The sequence below is a fragment of the Sceloporus undulatus genome, chromosome 4 (genome assembly GCF_019175285.1).
Source record: "Sceloporus undulatus isolate JIND9_A2432 ecotype Alabama chromosome 4, SceUnd_v1.1, whole genome shotgun sequence".
In the NCBI taxonomy this organism is placed as follows: domain Eukaryota; kingdom Metazoa; phylum Chordata; class Lepidosauria; order Squamata; family Phrynosomatidae; genus Sceloporus; species Sceloporus undulatus.
Genome location: NC_056525.1, coordinates 64205476 through 64232179, shown reverse-complemented (window position 1 = coordinate 64232179; position 26704 = coordinate 64205476). Strand labels below are relative to the sequence as shown.

General features: G+C 39.6%; 1 protein-coding gene across 4 annotated transcripts in view; it reads left to right on the top strand.

Annotated features, from left to right (window-relative positions):
• The window catches only part of SCUBE3 (signal peptide, CUB domain and EGF like domain containing 3), a 177224-nt gene that overhangs the window by 74160 nt on the left and 76360 nt on the right, over positions 1-26704 (top strand). For 2 of the 4 annotated variants that reach the window (XM_042464257.1, XM_042464254.1), the window contains exons 5-6: positions 18469-18591; positions 20009-20125. In XM_042464257.1, coding sequence (XP_042320191.1) covers positions 18469-18591; positions 20009-20125 — 240 coding nt within the window. Of the gene's footprint in view, positions 1-18465; positions 18592-20008; positions 20126-26704 lie in introns of all 4 variants that reach the window. The other 2 variants (XM_042464256.1, XM_042464253.1) reach the window with 1 other exon arrangement.

Sequence of the window (26704 nt, the reverse complement as noted above, 5' to 3'; positions counted from 1 at the left end):
ACACTGAGAAAACCACTAGATTCCTGCTGAAGAATCTTCCGATCCAGGAAATGGACAAAGTGTGGCCCAAGGCTGTTCTTGGTGTTATTACCACATCCTGACACCTTCCCTTCCCTCAAATGCTCACCACTTCAAATGTTTTTCCAGCAGAAATGCTCAGTAGTGTCCAGGGTGGCAGAGCAGTTGGTCAATTCGCTCCATCTTCAAGGGTTTGAGGTTCATATGGCAAGTTCTTCATATGGAGGCTGGGTATTGTTTGCCAACTTTTGGTTTAAAATGTTTTATTTTCCAGTAAAAAACATTTTGCAGGCATGGAAGGGGGAGAGTCTCTGCTGGAGTCATGGAGGGCATGATGCAACACCACATTTTCTGGGCTAATTTCTGATCTCAGTTTAAACAATGATGGATTAATAGCACCATACTGGAAGTCTAGATGGTGTTAAGTAGTATTTAGGAGATGGAATAGGATGGGGGGTTATCTTCATCATCTGTCTAGACTAACAGTGATCACTATGGACGTAAGTGAGTACTGGCCCATATGGATAGCTGTTTTGAATATACTGATTCAGAGCACAAGCACAAGCACAAACCCCATTTTTTGGAAGTGCCCCAAGTTAACATCTGCTTTTAGTCCTGCTAAGAGAGTCCAGTTCCTTATCTGGAGCTGAGGTCTGGATATTCACCGTTAATATTCCATATGTTGCCTATAGTCTCTTGGCTACTGATTTGATTATTCAGACAAATGCAATTGATTACATCTTAATTAACAGAGTCATTTTAATAATCTGTTAACTGCTACTAAACCCTTCAGGGCTTTTTAATAAAAAGTGCAAGCTCCTTTTGTCTGAGGCACAAAGTGTCACAAATCTGTGTGTAAATGTTATTATTACTCACTGCCTTCAGAGGTTGTTGACAGAAAAGCAGCCTATAATTGTTTTTAAAGATTAATAAATAAACATATATATTTCTTGTTATTCAGCCTATATGCACGTGCATTTGCATACCCACACTAAATAGAGCTAGTGGTGGTGCTTTCCTGAACATGGGTTAAATTGTGTTCTGGGGGTATTGGGTGATCACTTGCATGGTCAGTTCAAGTGCCAAGATCTGTACAAATCCACTCAACTCACATTATCAACACAGCAAATCAATGATGTTAACTCATCTTTATTCTGTACCCATCACTGTATTATTTGAATAATGTTATGACTTCTGTCAAGATTTTGTAAAAGGTTTATAATGCTTTGCTTTCCCATACAGAAAAGGTAAGTCAGATGGCTTTTGTTGTTGTTATTTAGTTTCAACATGTAATGACCCTATGAATGAGTGTCCTTCATGAACACAAGTCATAAAATGCCTTGCTCCGGTGTTGTAAACTAAGGATTGTAGCTTCTTTTATTTAATTAATCCATCTGTAACGCAGTTATCTTCCTACTACCTTCCATTCTACCAAGTTTTATTGTCTTTTCCATTGTTGTCTCATGATACATTCAAAGTACCATAGTCTTGCTTTAGTCATTTTGGTTTCCTCTGAGATTTCAGCCTTGATTTATTCTAGGACCCATTTGTTTGTCTTTTGGGAAGTCCATGGTATCGGTAACACTCTTCTCCAGCACAATATTTCAAATGAGTTTATTTACTTCCTGTCATCTTTCTTAATTGTCCATCTTTCCATATATATTTCTGTTTATAAAAATGCAAATATTGTGGCATGGAGATTTTGACTTCAGTATTTAACAATATATCTTTACACTTGACTGTCTTATCTAGTTACTTTGTAACTGCCTTTCTAAGTTTTGATTTCTTGACTACAATATTTATTTTGATGAATGACTGAGCAAAAACATAGAAAATCTTCAACTACAATGTTTTTCTCATACATTTAAAAGTTAAAAATGGATTAACAAAGTTGTTGTATCTTACAGCTAAATTATAATACTTCTTGATATTTAGAGCATTCATTGAACTTCACAGATACCATTATGTTTTCATATTTAAAACAATCTCATAAGAAGGGTCAGTATTACTATTCACCCCCCTATGCCCTGGTGGTGCAGTGGCGCCCTGGTGGCGCAGTGGTAAAATGCCTGTACTGCAGCCATTCACTCAAAACCACAAGGTTGCGAGTTCAAGACCAGCAAAAGGGCCCAAGCTCGACTCAGGCTTGCATCCTTCCGAGGTCGCTAAAATGAGTACCCAGGCTGTTGGGGGCAAATTAGCTTACTTGCTAATTAGCTTACTTGCTGTTCACCGCTATGATCTTTGGAATAGTGGTATATAAATAAAACAAATTATTATTATTATTATTACTGCCAATGGTGAAGCTGAGGCTAAGAGAAGGTGGCTTTTCTAAGGCTATCTAGGGAGTTCATAGGAAAAGTGAGAGTCTGATCAGGTGTCAGGACTGTTAAGTGTTAGACATGAACCTGGAAACTAGAAGTTGAGCAAAGGGACAAAGCAAAGTATCAAGGCTAGACATCAGAGCTAAAAATATACCAAGGCCAGGAAAGCCTTGTTTGTGTGTATGTGCCTTCAAGTTGCCTGTCAAATTATAATGACCACATCCATTTCATAAGGTTTTCTTAGGCAAGAAATACTCAGAAGGAATCATGCAAGTTCCTCCCTCTGAAATATAGCTCACAGCTATATTCTTTGGTGGTCTTCCATCCAAGTACTAACCAGGGCTAACCCTGCTTAGCTTCCAAGATCAGCTGAGTTCTGGCATTTTGGCCTTAAGACCTTATGGATCATAAAATCCCAAAGAAACCCTTATAGTTCTTTGTGTCTAGGTAGGCCTATTAGCTAGTCTGGATGAGCAAGGCTAATCTAGAGACTCCAGATTCTTCATCACCAATAAATTGTCCAAGCTACAGTTTTGGAAGTTCCCTATGTGGGATGGCCACCCACAAAAACAAAGGTTCCTGGTTCTGGGAGCTCCTGACAGACCCAGTGTGCTATATATGTTCCATGCAAGTGGGACAGAAGACCCGTTTTGTTTGGAAGAAGCGCATCTGTATTTCATGTTAACTGTCAGGCAGACAAGCTGCTTAGAATTTTGTTAGAGACTATGATGTCATTAGAGGAGGTGCAACAAAACCAGACAAGCTTTTTGATCCAGCCATCAAAGACCTTGTGAGTCGCTTTTGAAAGCATTTTACACTAATGCCAAGTAGAGACAGCTAACCCAAACGATTTACTAAAGTAAAAAATAGAAAGAGAGAGGGGGGAAAAAAACCTTACCACAACAACTCACATAACTTGTATTTTCTTGTCATATCTTGTGTTGTCTTGGTTTTGCCATCTCTTCCTTGGTGTTTGTTTTCTGTTGCTTAGAATAAACTTTAAGAAAAGCTAAAAAGCCAATAAATAAAGAGGTCTCGTTTTCATCACTAAATTGTGCTGCCTGCAGCTGGCACAGGATCCTGTTTTGATTTGTTTTCTTTCTCCCAAATTCATGCTGCCCCCCCTCCAACTAAAACAGTTTATTGTGGTAACTTTATTCTTCTGAGTTCCCTCTTTTCTTTTCTTTTTAACTTCCTTGCTAACCACTGTTTTGTGCCGAGAGTGTTGACATAGGCATTGTTCTCCTACCTCTGTCTTTATACAGGGATTGAAAGTTCTTAGCCTTATGCTTGCCTATCTGTATTTATTTGGAGTTTCTTAGATTTTTTTCATCTTGGCTCACCTGGACTCCAAAGATTGTATGCATTCAAGCTCTATGTGTTGGGGATATCTTTTGTGTCCTTCAGTGCAAGGTCTGGGCAGGAGCAGACTTTGGTACACCTGATGGCTCCCTTCTTCTCCTAGCACCTGCACATTTGAACCTGTCTTTCAGGTGACATGGTTGGTTCAGGGTATATGAGTAGATTTCACTCATATCTGTTGCCTCAGTATATAGAGAAAGCATGGCACATCCTTGCAATAACCCAGTTTTGCACTACCACCATATAAATTGGTCTTTAACAAGTTATATATTCATATATTAATAAGTATATTTCATTTATTATTTTCTCCCTCCTTTATATAATAAATAAATATATTATTTATTTATTAACTTATAAGAGAGTAGATTCTGGTTGAACATTTGGTGAACAGGGTGTTATAAGTAGACATCATTATTATGGAACTTGACAGTAAGAGCGGTTTGGCAATGGAACCAATTGGGGTCTCATTCACTGGACATCTTCAGAAAGAGGCCGGACAGCTAGTTGCTGGGAATGCTGTAGTAGTTGGAGATCCTTCACTGAGCAGTGGGTTCGACTCAGTGTCTCATGAGGCCACTTACAATTCTGTGATTCTGTACTGAAGCATTACCATGGTTTTAAGCCACTGCCAGTTGATGTGGCTGAGAAGGAATTTTACCGAGGAAAGAATTGGCTACCACCTCATGGGATTTTTCTTTCCTTCATGGCAACAGTGTTCCTCTCTCATTCTATAGGTTGCAAACAGCATCAGCACAGTTGTACTAACCATCCCCTAGCTGCTGTAATTTAACAACTTTTACTGCTGTTACAGACATTTATTTATCTATTTAATATCCAACTATAATTTGAGAAACATGATTCCCAAAATTGTTCTGGGAGCTCCAAAATGTCCAGTCTCCCCCCCCCCACACACACACACAAAATTTGAAGTTCTACCCTGAATAATTCATCTGGATAATCAGAGTTCTTTGGCTTCAGGATCCAAAATCCTGTTCTGGTCCTAAATAATCCAGTGTTTCATCTAGGGTTTGGCCTGACTCAACCAAGCAGTGATCTTGCACATGACTTTATTCTCCTTCATCTCTGAACTATGTGAGTTATTTGTCTATTTATTGTATGTGGCTCTTTTGCACCCAGCATCTAAATCTATAATGCCTACCTGAACTGTTTTCTGTTCTTTTGGATACTATTAGTGACTTTTTACTTCTTGGTTATTTGTATTATTTGGGTTTGGATGCCAGTGGGGAAAGGCATCAAATCCTGCGAAAATAAAGAAATAAATTTTTCTGTCCATGGCTTCCATTTTTCTCAGTTTCTCAGGCTCAGAATCTCTCAGGGCTCTGTTCTTTTCCTCTTTGTCTGTTTATCCTTTCTTTTGCACTTTCACCCCTCTTTTTGGCCTGAAGAGCCATTGATGGTATCTTCATTGAAGTCCACATCTGTCTTTCAGCTCCCTCCAAGTTCTTCTCTGTTCTTTTCTTCTTAATGTTTTCAGTTGTCTCACTGTTATTTCTTTGTCTGTGTCAGATAATTATCTCAAACCCAGTTTTCAAAAGACAGATTGTGGTGTATTTACTTCCTTTTTACTTTCACTTTTCTGTTCGCATTCTCATTCAGATATCTTAATCAGTTTTGTCTCCACGTTAACACCTTGGACATGATCTTGGATCTTTCACTTTATGTCTTGCCCCATAGTGCCATTCTTGCTAAGATGTGTAACTGTTTTTTCTATAGCAGTTTTACTATTTGCCCTTTGTTATGTATTGATTCTGCTATAATCCTTATTCAGACTCTGGTTCTGTGTAGTGTTGATAACTATTGATGAGCAAGTAATATTTGGCTTACTATCCTCCCTGCCTCGCAGAAGAAATATAACCTCATTTAATTTTTCTTTCTTTGGAATTAAATAATGACATCTCTCTTTGTCTTTCTTTTTAATGGCTTCCTATGCTGGTCTATATTAAGTTTAAACTTCTTATAACCTTTAGTTGTCTTTATGACTTTCCCCCTTATTATCTATCATCCTTGCTTTCTCTGTTCTCTTCCCAAGTCCTGACATTTATCAAATACTAATCATCTTACTAAAATTACACACCCTTATGCTATTTCCTGCCTCTTTCTTGTCACCCTGTATGCATAATAAAATAAAGATATCACTGTTTTCTGGATTTTGGATGTTATTGTACTATCTCTTTTTGATATACAGATACAGTAGCTCCTCTTAACTCACTGATCTGAGATCCGCGCCCTCGAATATCCGCGGAGGGGCGACCTCCACTATTTCCAATGGTGTGCGTGCATGGGCCGCACACACGGGGTGCACCCCATTCAAGCCTATGAGACTTGAATATGCACAAACCTCCATTTTCACGGGGGGAGGGTCTGGAACAGATCCTTGGGAAAATGGAGGGCCAACTGTATTCCTTTTTGTCTTGCTTCTGTAAATTAATTTACAAATCATATTTTTCTTGCATTTCTTTTGGGGAGGGTCTTCTATCTGATTTAACTTTCTTTTCTTAATTTTTTACTGAATCATTTAAAAAAACCCACCAAATTACAGTATCTTGTTTTTTTCTAGTCTCAGGAACTGAAGACAAAGTCTCTCTCCTTCTACATTTCCTCTGCTTTTGCCTCATGTGGTTTAGACTGAGAGCCTGCAGGCAGAGACCTGCGTAGATCAATAAATCATAGCACATGGCAGATCGTGACACTGAGGATAGGATACAATCTATCACATTATGCAGGCAAGGTTTATTTTATTCAACTGTCCTCTTCCCTGAAACTGATGAAGCAAAGGGAAAAGCAGGGGACAGGATGGAGAAGTTTGGCTGTAGTCTCAGCCACTGGTGATTGAGGAGGTAGGCTGGGTATGCCCAGTTTATAACTTTACCTCTAAGGTAGCACTTTTCTTATGGGAAAAGTACCAGACAGAGAACTGGTGAAATTTTATTTTGTAATTCAAGGCATCTCAGCAGAGCCTGGAAAAGGGTTTTTTTTTTGGGGGGGTCTATTATTCACAGACTCCCCAGATCAGTGTAGCCAAGGGTATTCTAGGAATTGTAGTACACCCAAAAATAGATATTCCTAAGAACTGTACCTCACAGAGCCAGATGACAGTCCTTCTACCTGCTTAATAAGTATGTTGGAAGCTGTGATTTCATTCAGTTCTTTGGAGGAGCCTTGATTGGAACCTCTGCAAGCCAGATGGAGAGGTCAGGTTGCCTGCTTATGAACTGAGGATTCCTCATCACTGCTGTAGCTAACAACAGTGGCACAACACAAGGGCTATACAAGCCCCAGCAAGGGAACACAGCTCACGTACAAAGGTACGTGACATGAGGTTGTGTCAGTCTGCCCCAGTGTCAATAGAAACATGAGTATACAAATGGGAATTTGATGATGAAGAACTTTGGTGAAAGCACATTACACAAATAACAAATCACCCAAAAAATCATAACAGAATGGGGAAGGCAGATGTTTGCATTTTCAAAATCCTGTACAGGTTCTCTGCATTAGGACTCCAGAGACAAGCACCCACCAAGAGCTCTGCTACTGAGTCTGTAACTGGAAGGTCAAGATACCCAACATAGGTGAGTTAAATGGGTATCAGGGATGGGAAGTCTGTACTACAATGCATGGGCTCTGAACATCTTCCACCCTTCACCTCCAAGCACTCCACTGTATGCTGAGCATGCAAGCAACATATCTACAAAATACCCTCCCTTCCACCCCTGGAACTTTGAGACATTGTGCACTGATTAATAGTCATTTCTTAAACAACTAGTAGTTTTGATTTTTCCATGTCAGTGTTATTGGGGTTTTTCACAAACACTTCTCTTTCCTCCTTGACATTGTTGGTGGTGGTCCAGCCTTGCTGTGGGTCATGACTCCCACAGCTGTTGGACCATGACTTTGTAACAGGAGTACTGGTTAGTCATCCATGAAACCAAACCAGATGCTGCTGTGGGCTGCTGGCATATCCTACCCCTGAATTATTAATGGGGTGGGGGTGGAATCTCTAGTATTATAAACTGGGTGTGGCATATTGGCATTTATCAGTTTAAGTGTTCTGTATTACTGTGTCAGTGAAAAACAGAGGGCATGGGCTTTGAGGTCATCTGCCCTAGAATCCATGTCATTTTCTTAAAAAGGAACACAGCCAGCTCATTGTGAACACTCAGTTCCAGTTATTGCCCACATTGATCAAACCTTTCCTCCTTGCAGGATTGGAGATATAGTGTATGGCAACAGACCATCAACTGATGAAGACAAGAGTTCTAGTACAGTTCCCTGTACTAAACAGGGGAGCATGATCACAATGACTGTGATACCTCTCCCAACAGATGGAGAGCCTACTAGGTAAGTGCACAGTCTCTTTGTGTGTTGGGGATTTGGTTGAGGCATGACAAATGGCAAAGTACCAGGGTTGTGTTAATCTTTACCAGTTTATGTGCACCCCATTACATGTCCTGCCTGTAATAAACTACAGATTATGTATCACTCTTTATTTGTCTTTTATCTCTGCAGGCAACCAGGCAGTCAAGTGCCATGAAAAATCTTCAGCACAAGATCTACAGCAGTGATCAGCATGAAACCTGCTCTCCTTAAGACTGCAATCTTGTTGTTCTTGCAGGGCTCCTGTGCTGTTGAATGGTGCTTGCAAGACAATTATTTAACAATTGTAATGAAGGATAAAATTTTGTCTTTATGTCCTATGTCTGTCAGACTACTTTCAAGAGCACTTTCAAGAATAAAAAGGTGACAATGTCTATTTCTTTGTCATATTACAAAAACTTGCTCTCATACATTTCTTGTGCCTGACTCCACCCCACAAAATGCCAAAGTCCAACCCTATCACAATAAATATAAGCAGGGACAGAGCAGCCCAGGAGGAGCATAAGGAAACACTAAATGAATCAGGAAGAGAAGAAGGAAGCCAGTGGCAACTGTGGCTGCATCCACACTGTAGAAGTAATCTGGTTTGGCACCACTTTAACATTTGATTTGAGAACATTTGATTCTGGGAACTGTAGTTTGTTGTGGCAGAGCTTTGGTGCCACAACAAACTACAGTTCCCAGAATTCTGTAGCATTGAGCCATGACTGTTAAAATGGTGTCAAACTGGATTATTTCTGCAGTGCAGATGCAGCCTATGCATAATTGTAAAGTCCAGCCCCACTTTTTGGGCCCTTTTTCTCATTGTTGTAATACTTTTTTTTTACTTTGTACATGCTGGATTTGTCATCTGCATCTACCAGTTTCATGCATTCTTTCTGTATTTATTCACAGCCATCTTAATACAGTGGGCCCTTGGTATCCGCTGGGGTTTGGTTCCAGTATATACCAAAATCTGTGGATGCTCAAGTCCCATTAAATACAATGGCATAGTGAAATGGTGTCCCTTAATATAAAGTGGCAAAATAAAGCCACTTTATATAAGGAACACCATTTGTATTTTTTAAAAAATATTTGCAATCTGTGGATGCTTGAATCTGTGGATAAAATATCCAAGGATAGGGAGGGCAAACTGTATTTACCTTTCTTGAATAATTTGGGAATAGATACAAATTTCCATCTCTACAAATGGAGAGTCATCACTGCCCCTGTCTGTAACCCACATGTACCTTTTCCAGGAGACTGGTTAGTTTAGACAACTTCATTTGGCAGCAACCCATTGGCTTAACTCTAAACTGAGAACTGTGTGGGCTTCTAGATGTTGTTGAATTGCAACCCTCAGCAGCCCTAGCCAGCATAGCTAATAGTGAGAAATCCTGGGAGTTGCACCTTAATGACATTTGGAGAGCTATACAATTCCCACACTTGGCTGAACTGTTGTTTCTAAGAGGCAGTCCAAATTACATTTACTGCTCATCTATGTGCTGCTGGAGGTATACAACAACTTGCACACAATGCGTGTACATTATATGAACATGAATATTGAAACAAGCTCTTTAGAACCCAGAATTAGAATTTTTTATCTTTATAATCGTTTGTGAAGAAATTTCTCCCATTTCACCATCCCCCCCTCTCCATCTTGCCATCATGGTCAGTATACATTTCCCATTTATATATCTGGCTCCAGAGATTAACTGGCAGAATTTGGAAATCAGTTAAAGTCTGCAGCAGAGCTTGGAAAAGTTGTTTTTCCTCCTACAGTTCTAAGAATTTCCCAGATGTGACAGAACCCTTTCTGCTCTTTTGAGCACTGTGCTTTATGAGACCTGAGAAATAAAATTCAGGTTATCAAAACAGTTACGGTGAATCATTAAAAGTAGATGCTCTGGTTTGGCACTTAGTAGCTTGCTGTCACAGTGAGCTTTTCAGCTGGGATGGAAGTTCTGAGCCAATTTAGGAAAAGGGCAAAATACTGCTACCTATAAAAGTAAATCTGAAGGGTCTACAAAAGTGGACATAAGCAAATAATGTGCATCAGTGTATGCGCCTCCCTCATTTTTTAACATAATGCATCCAAAACTCTCAACTTCTTATGCTTCCAAAGTATGGATAAACTGAAATACAAAGTTCAGCAGCTGAACTAAGGACATTTGATCTCCATGCATAGCTTTTGTGCAAAAGAGATCTCAAACTATGAACATCTCTTCAGATTTGCTACATGTGCCTTGTTCACCAAATGGCTGCCTACCTCACCCCTGTGCAGTTCCTACAGATCTCTTCAGGGTTCTTTGTAGCTGACCCAAGTCAAGTCAAGTCAAGTCAAGTAGAGTTTGGGTTAAGTTTTGGCTCTGTACTGACAGCACCTCTTTGAAAGCTTAACAGTACATTCTGGCTGGACCATAAAATAGGCAGACAGCTGTTGTGGTTTCTTTGGTTCCTCTCTCTACACTCTAAAATGGCATCACACACACACACACACACACACACACACACACACACACACACTTCCGATGTGGTCTTTCCCAGAGGGAGCAAATCAGCAACTGTTCACTGGATACTTGTGCTTAAAATGAAATGCCTATGAAAGGAGAGAGTGGGCCAGAGCATTCAGTATGAGATATCTTACTGGAAGCAAGCTGTGTGTGACCACAGTAGCTGTATGCATTCACCTTGTGTCTCTGTGGATTTTGTTAAATGTTATATAAAATCTGTTCAGTTTTCTGTTCACTGGCCACAGAATCCAGCTTTAACAGTGGGGAGGGGGGGGTGGAAGTGAGTGTTCCTTGTCTCCCATGAGAAAGGGGGTAACCAAACTATGAGTGTCATCAGTTTTCCATTTGAAATGAGCCCTGGAGGGAGGAAAGAAAGAAGCATTGAGGAGTTTGCAGACTGTTACAATGCAGTAGCTTAAAACCAGAGAGCAGAATAATTTAGGTACATGAGAGAAGGTAAAATATTGGCGGAACAATCCAGATGGGTACAGAGAAGCAGCTGCCATACACTGGAATCCTCCTGATAATTTACATTAGCATAACCTGGAGTTATGGCACTATAAATGCATTGTCTTTTCCTGGGGTTGTGCAAGGCAGCACTTCCTTGCACAGAGTTTTTATCTTTTTACACAATGGCTGTTTGATGGTGCTACAGAAAAGATCGAGACCCCAACACAAATACAGGCATATCTCAGTTAACAAAGTAAAGAAGTTCTGTTTACAAAGTCTTTATAGCCCCCCCCCCACACACACACACTTTTCTTCCTCATCCTTTGGAAGGTTTTTTAGCAGCATTGGCATTGGGATGATGATAATGATGAAAGGCTGGAGAAGCACAGCTTTGGGGTGTTGGGTTGCAGCAGTATGTCTGGCAGTAAATGCCATAAAAGTTTGACATAAGAGAAAATGGGATTCTGCTCTAGCTGATCTCATGATAGGCACATGTGTCTACCTGCAACTGGCAAGGTAAACAGCAAAACAGAGAGAAGAAAAGACCACATGAAGCCTCTCTCAGCAGCTATTTGCATAGATCTTCAGGTTTGGCCACCAAAATGGAAATCATAAGAAAAGTGGAAGATAGTGGTGTGTGTGTGTGTGTGTGTGTGTGTGTGTGTGTCCATTTTGGAAGAAACCTTCCATGTCTAGAAGGATAAAAAATGTTTTTGTTTCCTTATTCAAGGCTTACCTGACCTGGTTGTTTCATTTCATACATGCATATTGTTAGTTTTTAATTAAAAAAATGTTTGTTATACCCTTCTTCTCATTACTCTCTCATTCTCTTTGTATCTCACTGCCTGTATATCTCACATTGTCTTTAGAGAGTGCTTTGGTGGTGCCTCTGTAGATTTCTATTCTGAAATTCCAAGTATTGTAAATTACCAGGCAAGTAATTGAGTCACATCAGTGGAATAAACTGGTGGGTTGTAATTCCACAGAGAATTCCACATCCCTGTAATGAGATGTTGCTGACAAATGTATTAAGTATGGATGCATTTGTTTCTTTGCAACATGCTCATAAGCACTGTGGAAAGGACTTTCAGATTTATTTTTGCAAAAGCCTTTGCCTCTTGTAGAAGAACTATGGCTACCTGCATTCTGTTTTTGTCAGTGAGGAATGTTTTCTGTTTCTCTTACCGAGTCTTGACTGTTAATTGTGCTTCCTAAAATATACTAGAAGGCATTCCTTTCAAAGTATACAGAGGCAACGCTAAATGATGAGAATATACTTATCAACATATTTGCATGTTTCAAGTCCTTATAAAGCAGGGATGGACAAATTGTGGCCCCTATGGCCATTAAGGATGATTTTGTGGCCTTTGATGCCTCCAGAATCCCCTAGATTGTCATTTTCCTGGCCAAAACAGAGCAAATTGTTGCTCCTGGAAGCCTCCAAGGGCAACAATATACCTTTTAAATAGGTTGCAAGGCCTCTTTAACATTAAAAAAAAATGCCCATATTTGAGAACCAGAAGTGAATTTTTAGTCATTTTGTTTTTTAATTTTTATTTTATTTTTGGTTGCTGCTTCCAGGCTAGCCAGCTTCATATCTTTATGATCCAGAGAGCCTCAGTCTGCCAATTAAATTAAAAATCCAAATATTTATTAAATAATTGATGTTAGTGAATGCATTCAATGCAAATTATTTTATTTTATAATTATTAAATTGAGTAAATATTTTAAAAAAATATCCAAAAGCTTAGCCCCACCTTTTTTAAAAAAAATTATGTGACCCTGGAGCACTTGACTAACCTGAAATGTGGGCCCTGTCACCACATAGTTGCTCACCCTTGGTATAAACATTCAGGTTCTAAATCCAGTTATGTATTTGGTGCTCACTGGAGCAGTGACTGAAGAAAGATGTGTCCTGTTAAAGGGGCTTCTTAGTGTGTTTCTGTTAACTGTTCTTTATGAGGGTGGGGAATGGAAATACATAACTGTGCCTTCTCCTGCTAGGAGATGCACTAGCCTGCCAAAAATAATAGTGAGGTTTGGAATGAAAGGGATCATGATTGCTGCTGACATTCCCAGAAATCACTTTGGGCTGGTGCTACAGTTCCTGTTTGAAACATCAATGTTTGTTAAGACTTCCTGGGTCATGTTGTGTGAAATAAAAAAAAGTCAAGCAATTTGTTCAGCTGCTGCATCTTACTGGTGCATGCTTACAGTATATAAGAAAAAATTAAATTGACCTGCTTCATCTCAGCTGAATTAATTCAATGTTAAGTCCCCATGTGGTGAAAGATGGGGAAGCTGCAGCAGGATTATCTCAGAAGGAAAAATAATAGAAAAGAAGGGCAAGAGAAAGAGACAGCAGAGTGCATCCTTTTCGGTAGGATGGAGCTTGTAGTCCACGTCTGGAGGACATCAAGTTGGGGAATGTTGGCATACTATATAAGGGCCTTGCCACTGTGATTTATAAGATATAGAAAGATGGCTGGCCCAGTTAGTAACAAATATTAGCAAACCAGTTACTGCCTGGGTTCTGTAACATTAGTGATCCTGCCATTTCATTTTATCACTGGTTTTTCTGCTGCTTCTAAGTCTTATATGTGGCACTTGACAGACACAGTACAAATAACATGGCTTAGACTGTGTAACAGAGGCAGCATCACAGTATACTGCTGTAGGCATATAGAGATGACATTTACCTGCTAAAGGAATATATAGCACATTGGTATACTAGCTATTTTTTGTTATCATGTTAGTATGCCACCTTGTGACATCCCATCTGTAGGGGACACATATATACATGTACATTCATGCACGTACACACACACCCTTACCTCTTGCTATTATCTAGTTCAGAATAGTGAATTTTAATGAGACACTCCTGCTGAAGTTTAGTAATTCTACATTCTTCTTTTCTGAGTTGTTAGTGAGCATTCCATTCTAGTGTTTGGAACACTTATCTTCCATGCCACCTATTTTGGATGCAAAAAAAACTCATTTTGCAAGAAACTGGTTAGGATCCCACAATATCTTTTGTTGGTTTTTCTGCAACAGATGAACATAGCTGGAAAATGCATCCTGTGGATCTCACTCCCAAATAAGTACAGCTCAACATTGGCCTGTTACAGACAGGCCAAAATAAAGCTGCTTCGAGTCACTTTGGAGGTATGGTATTTCAATGATGCATGCGTCCTAAGAGTCAAAAAGCCACACCAAAGCTGCACTCCAGTCCTTAGAACAGTAGTGTGGCTTTGCGTGGGCTTTTGGATGTTAGGACGCATGCATCATTGAAATACCATACCTCCAAAGTGACTCGAAGCAGCTTTATTTTGGCCTGTCTGTAACAGGCCATTGTAACCTTAGAAACTTGAGTTTGGGTTCAACATACAAGGGTAGGTTTGGGTTACTTACTGTTGTTTTTCCCATTCAGATCTTAACATCTAACTTGTGCAGTGAAACTGACAAACCCAATCCCTGTGGTTCCTAGAGTGCTTCAGTCCTCCTAGGTCACGATCCAGGAGTCATGGCCCTTTTGGCTTTAGTTGCTGTTTGTAGTGGGTGGCCAACATGAAGAGATGCTAAGAACTCAGTGTCCTTTGTACCAGAGCAAAGCGCAGGCAATCCAGGGGCATGAGTCAGCAGCACCCTGTTTTGTTTGCAGTTTGGATAGGCCAGACAACAGTGTCTGTAGCTAATGCTGCTTCTGGCAGATTTACAGCATAGAGAAAGCCTGAGGGACTTTTGACCCCTCCCAGGAAAACAGCCCTTTGGGTCTGAGTTGGCTGCCAGCAGCATCATTGGAGAACACAGCTAGAAATGTGGAATGAGGATAACTGGATATTGAGCTCCTGGTAGGGAGGGGGATTAGCTAATAGGGATGACTGGACAACTGTTACCAAAGAGGCATTCTGCTATTTTGATTGGGGACAATGGAATGGTGGCAGTGGAGTAAAGTGACACACATGTACGTTTAATCTAGAAGGCTCTGAATAAATTGCAGTTGCTCTGCCTGTTAAGTTAAAATACCTATGCTCTACTCTATATCATAGGTACATTTTAATCAAGAAGGCTCTAAATAAAATGTAATTGCTCTGCCTGTTGACTGTTTTATCTTTTTTTAAAATTAAAATAGCCATGTCCTGCTCTGTATCATAGGGTTTCAGGATGACATACTGATAAAATTAATTTAAAACAGTTTAGAACAATTTAAATTTAAAACAATGATGAGTAATTTAAATAGCCTAAACAGACTGCGGAGGCTTTGATAAAAAGCCGTATTTTCATCTGGCAGCAGAAAGAAGCCAGCATCAGTGCCAGTCAGGTTTCCAATGGGAGGGCACTTCACAGCTAGGGCTCCACCATAGGGAAAGCCCTATCCCATAACTTCACACAGTGTATTGCTTCTACTAGTGGGACACAAAGAAGGACTTCTCCAGCTGACCACAGTTTTCAAGCAGATATACATAGGGAGAGGCACTCCTTGAGATACTAAGGTTGCAAGCTGCTTAGGACTTTAGCTTAGATCTCAAACACTTTGCATTTAGACAGAAAGTGCCATGAGTTCCATTTCTGGATTTCCTTTAAAATTGTACCACATACTTTCTATAACATATTCCAGTCAGGAGTCTAGATACTACATTTTGAACTAGCTGTAGCTTCCAGGATGTCTCCAAGCACAGCTTCATATAGAGCCCATTGCAGTAGTTTAAGCAAACAGCTGCCAGCATGTATCTACTGTGCCTATGTTTTCTCTATCCAGGGAAGTTAACTGTTGGTAGGCCAGCTGAATCTGTCAACAGGCTTCTGACCGGGGACTTTACCTGGACCTTCATTGATAGGGATGGATCCAAGAGTACTCCCAAGCTGTGCATCTGCTCCTTCAGGGAGAATGTGGATCCAGAGGGGCAGATCACTTATCAGGTTCTCAGATCCAATGACCACCAATCCACAGCTATCTCATTACAACATCCAGTCACTAATAATAATAATAATAATAATAATAATAATAATAATAATAATAATAGTATTTATTTATATGCCGCCGCCCAATCACTGGGAATCCGGGCGGCTTACAACAGAGGGGATAATAGACGGTTCCCTGCCCTCAGGCTTACAATCTAAAAAGACACGACACAAAAGGAGAAGGGAATGGTTCAGCACTCACACAACACCTGATGATGAGAAATAGATCTGGGTGTCATCAGCATACTAATGGCCTAATCCAGTAAATAGATATTAGTAATAGAAAGTACATTTCTATACAGCTTAAGCACTATCAAAGTGGTTTACACTGTATAAGCTAATTGCCCCCAATAAGCTGGGTACTCATTTTAGCAACCTCGGCAGGATGCCAGGCTGAGTCGGCAGGATGCCAGGCTGAGTCGACCCTGAGCCCCTGGCTGGAATTGAACTCACAACCTTGTGGTTTGTGAGGTGTGTGAGTGGCTACAGTACAGGCATTTAACCACTGCACCTCCAGGGCTCCTACTGAAAAGCATGGACGATAAGGCATCCCACAGGTTAATACAGGGTTCTTCCAGTACCATTGTCTGGAACCAGCCAGTGGTCAGGGCAGAACCACTGTAATTCAGTTCCTCCTGCTTTCATCTCACAGAACTGTAGTTAGTGGTATCAAAAGCTGCTGAGAGATCCAGGTAAATCAACATGACAACACACTCGCAAATTCCTGTCTTTCACCCAGAATAGGCCATTGGTTAGGGAACCATCCTCTGGCCTGAAACCAGTTTAAAATGTGTTAAAATAGTTATTTTTTTCCAAGGCATTACCCAGACATGATTAAGCCTCTTGTCCAAATTGTACATATGATTGTATCTTTGCATGTTTTTAGAGGGTTTTAGGAAATTTTCTTAAAGATGAGGAGACAGGGTAGAGAATATTTTAGGAGAAAAGATCTTAGTTATACTCCTCCCTATGATGATGTCAAGGGATGTGGCCAAAATATCTGATGTCATGACGTCCCTGATAAAAGATATGTCTGGAGTTTCTATAGCTAGTGCCTCAGCCAGGGACTTGGCTTGCTCCTCACTTGCCTTCCTCCCATGTATGGAGAACACTCATTTGGTACTTCAGTGAGGTAGCTGAGACCTGGCCTCAGAATTCAGTCAGCTTATAGAAGTCCCAACTAGATTTACACGCCACCTGGCCAGATTTACTTGCCACATGGTGTCCCAATGTCATTTCCAGTCAGTGGAAATAATATCATTTGCTGTTTGCATTCCTATTTGGGATGGCAAGTCATGCACAGGGAACGGCCCGCTGTTATCTCCAGCCATGTAATTGGATATAACTGTCCTGTTTTGCCATTGGGAAACAAACCAGCACAACATTTCACAGAATTAGAGAGAGAGAGAGAGAGAGAGAGAGTGTCCAAGTGGACATAGGAACTCAGACTGAAGGACAAGCGTCATGGTGCAAGTGGGAGGAAGTTGACTGCAGCAACTGTTGCAAAAAGGTTTCATTTTGGGGGTGATATTTATACCCCTAAGATACCCTAGGCCACGAGAGTTCCATGGGAACTCAAAAATGTGATTACCTCTGATAGAACCTGAGAAGGTTTCTAAAGTGAAGAGTTTGTTTAGATATTCATGAAATGGGAATGTTTCATTGTGATCAATGATGTTTCATGGACTTTTATAACACCTAGACAAAATCTGGATTCCCCAAAATGTGAGGACAGATGGGGTTTTCAGGAACACATAAAAGATAAAATGGGTGCTGATGGTCTTGTCTGATCTGGCAGAACTCATCTTTTGGTTGTCGGTTTCTGTCAGATATGCAGAATGAGAGGGGTGTGTGTGAGGTGGTGTTCTTTCTTGAAAGCTCCTTTCTGCATGTCTGAATCTATGCTACCTAAGTTTGGTGCTATGTATGCCATCACAGAGTAAGTCTGCTTATGTTGGTGCCTTAATGTTGCATCAAACTTACCTGGATTGATAACTGTATCTGGGGCTGTTCGGAGCATTACACAGGTTAATCATATCAGGGAGCTTCTGCCTGTCTTACTCATGTGGCTGCTGTTATGGACCAGTTCCTCATGTAAATGTGGGGAACTTTGAACTGTCAGATGTTTTGGTCTTCAGCTCCCACAAGACCCTTTATTTATTCATGCTTCTGGGAGATGGTTCAAAACATCTGGAGTGCCAAAGGTTCCCCACAGCTGGTGTATAATACCTAGGATTAATGTGGCCTGTACAAAATAAAATGTTGACTTCTTTCAGTAAATAGGAGAAGATACTTGCCAACACACATTGTGTATCCCTGGTTATGCCTTATAGTGTTTTTGTGATTGTTTCTGAAGCTGTCTCTGCATCTCTTTTGAAAATTGGGGTATATACCCAGTTTTCCCTCTTTGCTCATTTTAGTGTCTTATGGGTATCTTTTATGTTGTTTCTTTTCTCTTTTAGAAGGAATGAACTGCATGAACAAGAACCATGGTTGTGCCCACATCTGCCGGGAGACCCCAAAAGGTGGCATTGCCTGTGAATGCCGACCTGGCTTTGAGCTCACAAAGAATCAACGAGATTGCAAATGTAAGTAGCTATATTTTCTGTTCTGAAAGCCAAGATAGAAGTCATTTTGTGTGAATTTTTCATGGAAGAAATATACATTCTGGGATGCATAATGCTACTAAAATGATGATTTGCCAGAATTACAGGCTGGATTTTTATTATTACAAAAAAGTACATAACACAGCTCTACCCATGTATTCAAAGATCAGGGCCCCATTCATACGACAGAATTACATCACTATTGTTTCACTTTAACTGCCATAGTTCCATCCTAGGAAATCCTGAGGTTTGTACCATGGGGAGGCACTGCAGCACTCTGGCTAAGTATTAAATACTCCTTCCTAAACTGACTATCGCATGATTCCATAGGACAGAACAATGGCAGTTAAAAGTGGAATAACAGCACCATAATTCTGTTATGTGAATGAGCTCCAGATTATGTGCCCTCATTGTGCTTGATGAAAGGTGGCGGCATTCATCTGAAAAAGTGGATCGCAATCCAGCCATAGCCAGTCCATAAAACTATGATGTTTAGCCATTGCTAAAAATAATGAGCTGATGAGCATTGTGTCTGAGCATGTGACACAAATGCAATGGTGCGAATTCACCAAGAGGGTGGCCAGGAAAGGAGATAGTATTAAACTTTTCTGTGCATCTATTTTAAAGTCAATTTTTTGACAGGGGTATGTGCTTTCCTTCAAGCAAACTAGGAAGTTGCTCATAAACCATTGTCAGATCAGAGCTTTTTTTGTGGAGTCTGTATTCATTGAACAAATCTTGTCACAGCAAACTAGAAAAATGGCTGGTCTGCTTGTACTTTCAGTAAAAACAATTCCTTGTTGGGGTTTAATACTTCAGTGGGAAGGGTTGTATTCTTTTCAGTGTGATGAATTTTTCAGGCAGAAATTTAGCTCAATTATTTTCTATATCTTAAGGTTTACAGTGCGATTATTCAGTTTGATTGTATATCAATCAAACATAGTACTGTACTGTGCTGGTTTCCTTAAAGTCCTTTAGCTAAATTTGATTCATTGTGGCTGGCAGTGGTGGGGATTTTTGAATGAGATGAAATGGTGACCAAGACACTTTTATGTGGAATATTTGTTTTTTCTTTTAGGAGAGATCAGCCAAATATGTGCAAGACTTAACAAGTGTAGTGTTTGTGCCAAGGTGGCTGTGAACTTCTGCTGGTCTACATAATCATGGCTTTTTGGTCCCTAGATGTTATTTGACTGCAGTTCCTAGAATCAATCACAGTTGACTATGTTGGATGATTTAATGAGCAATCCTGGCATGCATAAACAATTTAGTTTTATCCCTCTTCCCATTTCCAGTGCCTGGATAGCTTTGTTATAGTTTCTGTGAGACCCATTCTGTGATTATATTGTTTTGGGGCTGACACTCACTTACTGTTTGACTATTTTTATGATCCTTACAGTGACCTGCAACTATGGTAATGGAGGATGTCAACACACTTGTGATGATACAGATCAAGGGCCAAAGTGTGGTTGCCATGTGAAGTTTGTGCTACACTCTGATGGGAAGACATGCATAGGTAAGTGACAATTTAGTGAAAGTCTTGCCTGAAAGTATCTTTGTCTGTGTGTATATGTACATATGTGTGTCATCTCTTGATGTGGAATACAACATGGTATTTTAAAACTTTATATGTTGGGAATATTTATAATATATGGACAGTTGTATTTTGCCATTTTAGTGTAATTAATCTCAATCCTAGGTTATAGTCAAGGTAAAATATATCTCAATGTCTCTTGCAGAGGAGATGGAGGGAAACTAATCTAAAAAAGCTGAAGGTGCAAAGTCAGCCCTGGTTAATACTTGGATGAGAATCTGCCAGCAAATACTAGGTGCTCTAGGTTATATTTCAGAGGAAGAAGCTGGCAAAAATACCTCTGAGTACTCCTTGCCTACAGAAACCGTATGAAATACATGGGATCACCATATGTTGACAGGCAAGTTGAAGGCAAACACACACACACACACACACACACACACACACACACACACACCCCAACCAGACATAAGAACAGCTATATAGCTGCAACTGATAAACCAAAAGCTATTTTCAACTGTCATCTACCATTTGGATAGGAAACTGAATCCATAACACTGTATGAAGTCCTTTGTTATACCCCAAGATCTGTCTGTTTTGTTTTACTTGCAAGTGGATGAAAATACAGTAGAGGCTTTACATGATACTTCTGGAAATGACAGGCTGGGTAAGTTAGATGGAATATATTACATCTATGTACCTGTTAGGGAACATAGAGCCTGAACAGACAAGCCAAAATAAAGATGCTCTGGAGCACTTCGGAAATACTGTATACTGTTTAAATGATGCATGTGTCCTAAGAGTCCGAAAGCTGTACCAAAGCCATTTAAACAACATACCATCAAAGTGATCTGAAGCAACTTTATTTTGACCTGTCTGTTCGGGCCCATAGTTTGGAGATAATTTTTGATCGAGGAATCAGGAAAGTGATTCCTTAGTTCCTTTGTAACTTGGATTCGTTATTAGACTACTCCTAAATTTAGTAATGTTCCCCTCCACTACAAGATTCAGATCTGATTCTGTAAGGCAAATAATTTCATTTCCTGTACTCTCATCTGTTAAGGGCTTGTACAAACTGGCAAATAGAATGGATTCAGTCAACTACATTTAATGGTACTTTGTGCTGCTGTTTCCTGTGTCCACATCCAAACACTGTTAAATAAATAAATAAATAAATAAATAAATAAAATGCAAGGTATAATCGTCATTATTAATTATTGTGCTGAATGAGACACATCCATCAACCCCATGCGCATAAAAAACCTTCTATATATTATATTTTAATATAAAGGTTTAACTGTATTATATATTAATTTTAATATAAATACGAACATGTCCATGAAAATGGCTTGAAAATTTATCTTATTTCTGTGTATTCATCTCCACTTTAATTACTAGCTTTGAATGCCTATGTGCAATTGGTTGTATTTTCTGATTTGCTCTTGCTCAGATGTGTGTTATGTCAGGCATATTCTCAATAACAGAATTACAGAACTTTCATTGTCATGAATGAAGAATCTGATGCCTGGAGAAGGATGGCTGCTACCTTGGATTGCCTTTATGATATTCTGATTTCTCAGGATAGGCTGGTGGTTAATTTTAGAACAGAGCAAGCTGTTCTAATCCACTGCTTAGGGCATCATTTGCCAAGAATGGGAGAAAGCCTGGTGTATTTTATTTGTCTCTATTTTGGAATTATAAAACATTAGTGGGGAGAAAAGTGAGAGAGAGGGAAGCTTGACTGATTTCAGATGCTCATGTAGCTTGACAACAGATTCATTTCAAAAATCTAATATAAAAAATAAGCCTTAAATTTCTTTAAATATTTGTTACATTTAAAAAAAAAGGAAATGGAATTAAAAGCGGCTCAGATAGTTAACTTGAGTGCATTAATTGAGTTTCTCTGTGGGGATCCTATACATAGTTTTCATAGAGCAGTGTCTCACTGGAAACCAGTGGTTGTCAAGCCAATCTAAACCCTACACTTTATTATGTGGGAGGCCTTTTTGATTTAATGCTCCATGAAATGAGGCTCCCATCCCAATCAATAGTCATCCCAAATCTTCCCTCACCCTTCTTATTATCATAAAGTTAGGATAAAAATGTGTGCTCAGCTGTAGCAATAAGTAAGTATCTTACAACCAAATCATCCATTTATACTGTTATTTTTATCCTATTGTGGTCCAGAAGCACTGGCGCCTGGATTCTCAGCAAATAAACTTGGAAATAATTCTCACTGATTTCAGTTGAACTTCCAAGTAATGTGCTTAAGCTCACAGTCTAAAAGCGTAATACTGAATATGAGCCAAGCCTCATCTTTAGTTTTGTTCATCTGGAATAATGATTAGCTTTTTTTATTTCCCTGAGTGGAATTCTAAGTTGTAGTTCTTGAATCTCCTTTTGTATGCCTTGTCTTTGAGCCACCTCATCTTGTCATGTAATATTGTGCCTAATCTTTGTTTCATACATTGCCTCAAACAAGGAGTAAGGTGGATGGGAACATATGTAGATCTCTTCAAGTGGAAGCTCCTGTTACTTTGGGTATGAAACCTTCTTAAGCTTTCTGTGGTCATCTTATAGAACTCCTTCATATTTCTCAGATGATGCTGTACTCTACATTTCTACTAGCCAATAATCTTGTACCTCTGACTGCCTTTCACTCAGTAAGGGTCAAACTAGACACTTTATTTAACATATTTAAAAGAGATACTCCCTTAAGTGATTAAAGATATCTGCTTATCATAGTACATCATTGTCTGTAACTGTGTATCTTGCTTTTCGTATGCTTAATTCTGTGATTGGTCATTCGAAGGTAAACACAGGTTTAGCTTGCAAATCTGCTGAAGACTGTGCCTTTCAGAAAGTCCCACTATAGAAGGGAAAACAGGTTAATCTTGTGGAATATCTATACCCCTAATTGTCTTGTTTGGCCCTTAGGTTCTTTACAGATAACTAGTTTCTCATGTGCGAAATCTGCAGTTGTTTGCTCATTTGTTGTGGGAGCGATCAAGACATTTTTCCAAGAAAAAGAAACGATTTCTAATATCAAGTGAACTTCCCCATTTTAACGTTTTCTGATTAGCTTACATATGAAGTGATGGCTGAAACAATGGAAAACATTTTAAGTTGCAGATATTTAAGATACATGGTGATTTAATGGTTAAGACACCAATTCTGATGATCTCAAGATCAGAAGGTTGGCAGTTCGAGACCTAGGTGCCGCATGATGGAGTGAGCTCTTGTCAATAGTCCCAGCTTCTTCCAACCTAACAGTTCAAAAGCATGTAAATGCAACTAGATAAATAGGTACCACTTTGGTGGGAAGGTAACAGCGTTCTGTGCAGTCATGCTGGCCACATGATCACAGAATTGTCTTTGACAACACTGGCTCTTCGGCTTAGTAATGGAGATGAGCACCACCCCCTACAGTCAGTTACGAGTCAACTAGACGTTCATGACAGGGGAAAACCTTTTAAAACAGTCCAGGAGCATAATCCAAACATTGACCATGCTGTCCATATGTCCTTTGCCCTATAGAAATGTGCCTAGAAGTGAGTAGGTAGGTGAGTGGGTTGTTATGATTGGTTTTAAAGAAAAACAGATATAATTCGGGCTCTCTCTGTACATATACAGGTTTATTAGGCAAGATCATTAATTTAAAGTGAAGGTTGTGAGCATGGTCACTCTTACTGGAATGAAGGGGAATTCACTTGTGGGTAAACACTGATAGGATTCTGTTGTAACTAGAGTTGCTTTAGAATTTTGTTGAATCCACATCAGAAGCAAACTGACTTGATTTGCACCCTCCAAACTAATGGGCAGGTAGAATGCAGTTGTACTTCCACTTTAACACTTCTTTAAGTTTTAAAATTCATGTTTTGGCTTTAAATCATGTGTTTACAGAACACATGTAAAATATTTATTTTACAATAAAATGCATATAAAATATGTATAACATGTGTATTTTGCAATAAAATGGCCATAAAATACATATATGTTTTGTGCAGAACTTTACACACACAAACACAGGGGAAAGAATTAGAATGGACTTATGAATTAACACATAACATCAAAAATAGACTGATTTGTGCATTCCTAGTTGTAACAAGTGCCCAGAAGTTTCCAGAACCCAGGAATAGTAGGTACTAGGCTAAATGTTATTTTTACACTTGATGAAAAATAAATGTTCATGCTGCATGGTTAGTAGAATGACAAATATTCAAGAAGAAAAATGAAAACGTTGTATAACTCGGGGAATATAAGGCATAAAATAGAAATATATAATAATTGAATGATCTGGTGAGTTAGAGGATGCATCTCATTGATTATAACATCTGGGTGCCATCCTAGTCGCTGTATCCAATAGGACACCCACAATAAACTGTATAATATAGCAAATGACTTATTGTTTCTCTTTAGAATGCTCAGCTCCAGAATATCCTCTCTGTTACCCAGAAGGCTAGTCTTTATCACTGGAACTCATAGATAGTTTAAGCATGTATAAATATAATTTCAACATGTTTGTTGAATCATTCAGGTTTTGAACCAGGTTATCTATAAAAAGAAATAGTGTAATTTATTTATTTTTAACTTTTTATTTATTTCAGTTTCACAAAGACTATTAAATCAACAACAACAACAACAACATGTTTAGGCTTAGGATATGAGTTAACAGAAAAACACATATAAGGGATGCTTAACAGACAATTCCATTAGGGTAGTTATCTGTATGGCATTGTACAATTAGAATGAACACACAAGTTCACTGAGGGATCCTTTTAGGATGAGGTTGGGTTCAAGCTGAAAGTGCTTCTCCATAAGTCAGGAGTTCTTGAAGGGGGTTTACACAAATGTGAGGTAGCAATAACATAATCAATAAGCGTTGCTCAAACCTCATAAAAGGAGTATGATTTCTTTTGTCTTTTACAAGAATTGATGGTGTAGGAAAGTTTTTCAAGTAACCATGTATTTAGGGATGCCATATCCCGGCAGCCCCCGGGACAAATCCGCTTTTGGGGGCCCCCTCCCGGTCCCGGTCCGGTTTGGCTCCCAGCCCCTGGTTCGGGGCCCGCGCAGCACCAACCCACCTTCCTCTGCCTCCCCATGCAGCCGCGCCACCCACCTCCTCCTTCTCCGTTCCAGACCGCGCGGCCGCGTGGAGGAAGCGAAGGAGGAGGCGGTGTGCCCCCTGCGCGCGGCCACGTGGCCTGGAACAGAGGAGGAGGTGGGGTGGCATGGCTGTGTGGGGAGGTGGGGAGGGGGCGCGCAGGAGGCTCTGATTTTTAAAAACTCATGCACAGTGAAGAAAAACCAAAGTCCCTTGACCAAGTACACACTTCTGAGAAGTACAGTTGAATCCGAGGGCAAACCCACTTCTTGTTAAACCACCTTGACATATTCAGTATGCATAACATGTTCAGTGTGAAACCCAAAGAGTTTGGTTATCAAATAAGCCTCTGAAATATGCAAGAGATTGCCATGCTCAATGCCCAAATGTGCTGTTTGGAATGGGGGGAGGGGAGGTTGGCCAAAAAGGAAAGTACATTTCTGTCATCTGTCTAGGAATAATGCCCAAATGTCCTTCATTTTGATCATGCCTACAAAACATGAATTTATATTAACATTTTTTTAAAACCATCAATTTTTTGTGTGCCCTCCATTTAAAAAAAAATGTGCCCTACATTTGAAATTTTTGTCCTACATTTGTCCAGGTTTGGAGGTCCAGACTTATGGCAACCCTACATGTATTCCAACTCCAGTCCACCATTTTTCCCACTTAAATCTCCTGTTTTCCCAGTGGGAAGCTATTTCAGTTCTTGCAGCAGTCAGAAGGAGTAGTGCAATTTACTTTTTGAAGAAACAAGCTATATCCAGTTTAAATAATTTTAAGCATTTATCTTCTTTTGATTGCTAGTGTGTTTGCTATGAAATAAGACTAGATGAATATTACGGAATGTATTGGAACTGTGATGTTATCGTTAGTGGATGAAATAACCCCTCCCATTCACCCTGCAATATGGCAGGAACATTAATTCTAGCTACAAGATTACAAGGTTATCAAAAGTCTTACAGAGAATGTATGTATAAAATTTTGAATGCTCTTAAAGTACTACATAAATACCAAGTATTTTCTGACCTTTATAAAAACTGGATGTTTTAAAACATTATTTAGGATAGTGCTTTGCTGCTGTACTCTGGGAGAGTATTCCTACAGGCCTTTTTGAAATATTAGCTGGGTTATTCTCTCTACAAGAATTCCACACCATTTTGAATGCATCATCCCTTGTCTAGTACAGATGTAACAGTAAATCCTGGTTTCCTACTGTGTAAATGAGTTATAATGTGCCTCAGGCTTGTATATGTCTCCTTCCAAGCAGCAGAAGACATTGGAATCATCCACTTCCAGCTGTACAAGCTAACAATTGTCTCCTAATTACCTTATCTTGGGAAATTGTGGTTTCTTTAAATTAGGCATAGGCAGATCTGTCCTCCTGATGTTGTTGAACTGCAGCTCCCTTCATGCATCTCCATTGATTATGTTGGGTAGGGCTAAAGGAAGCT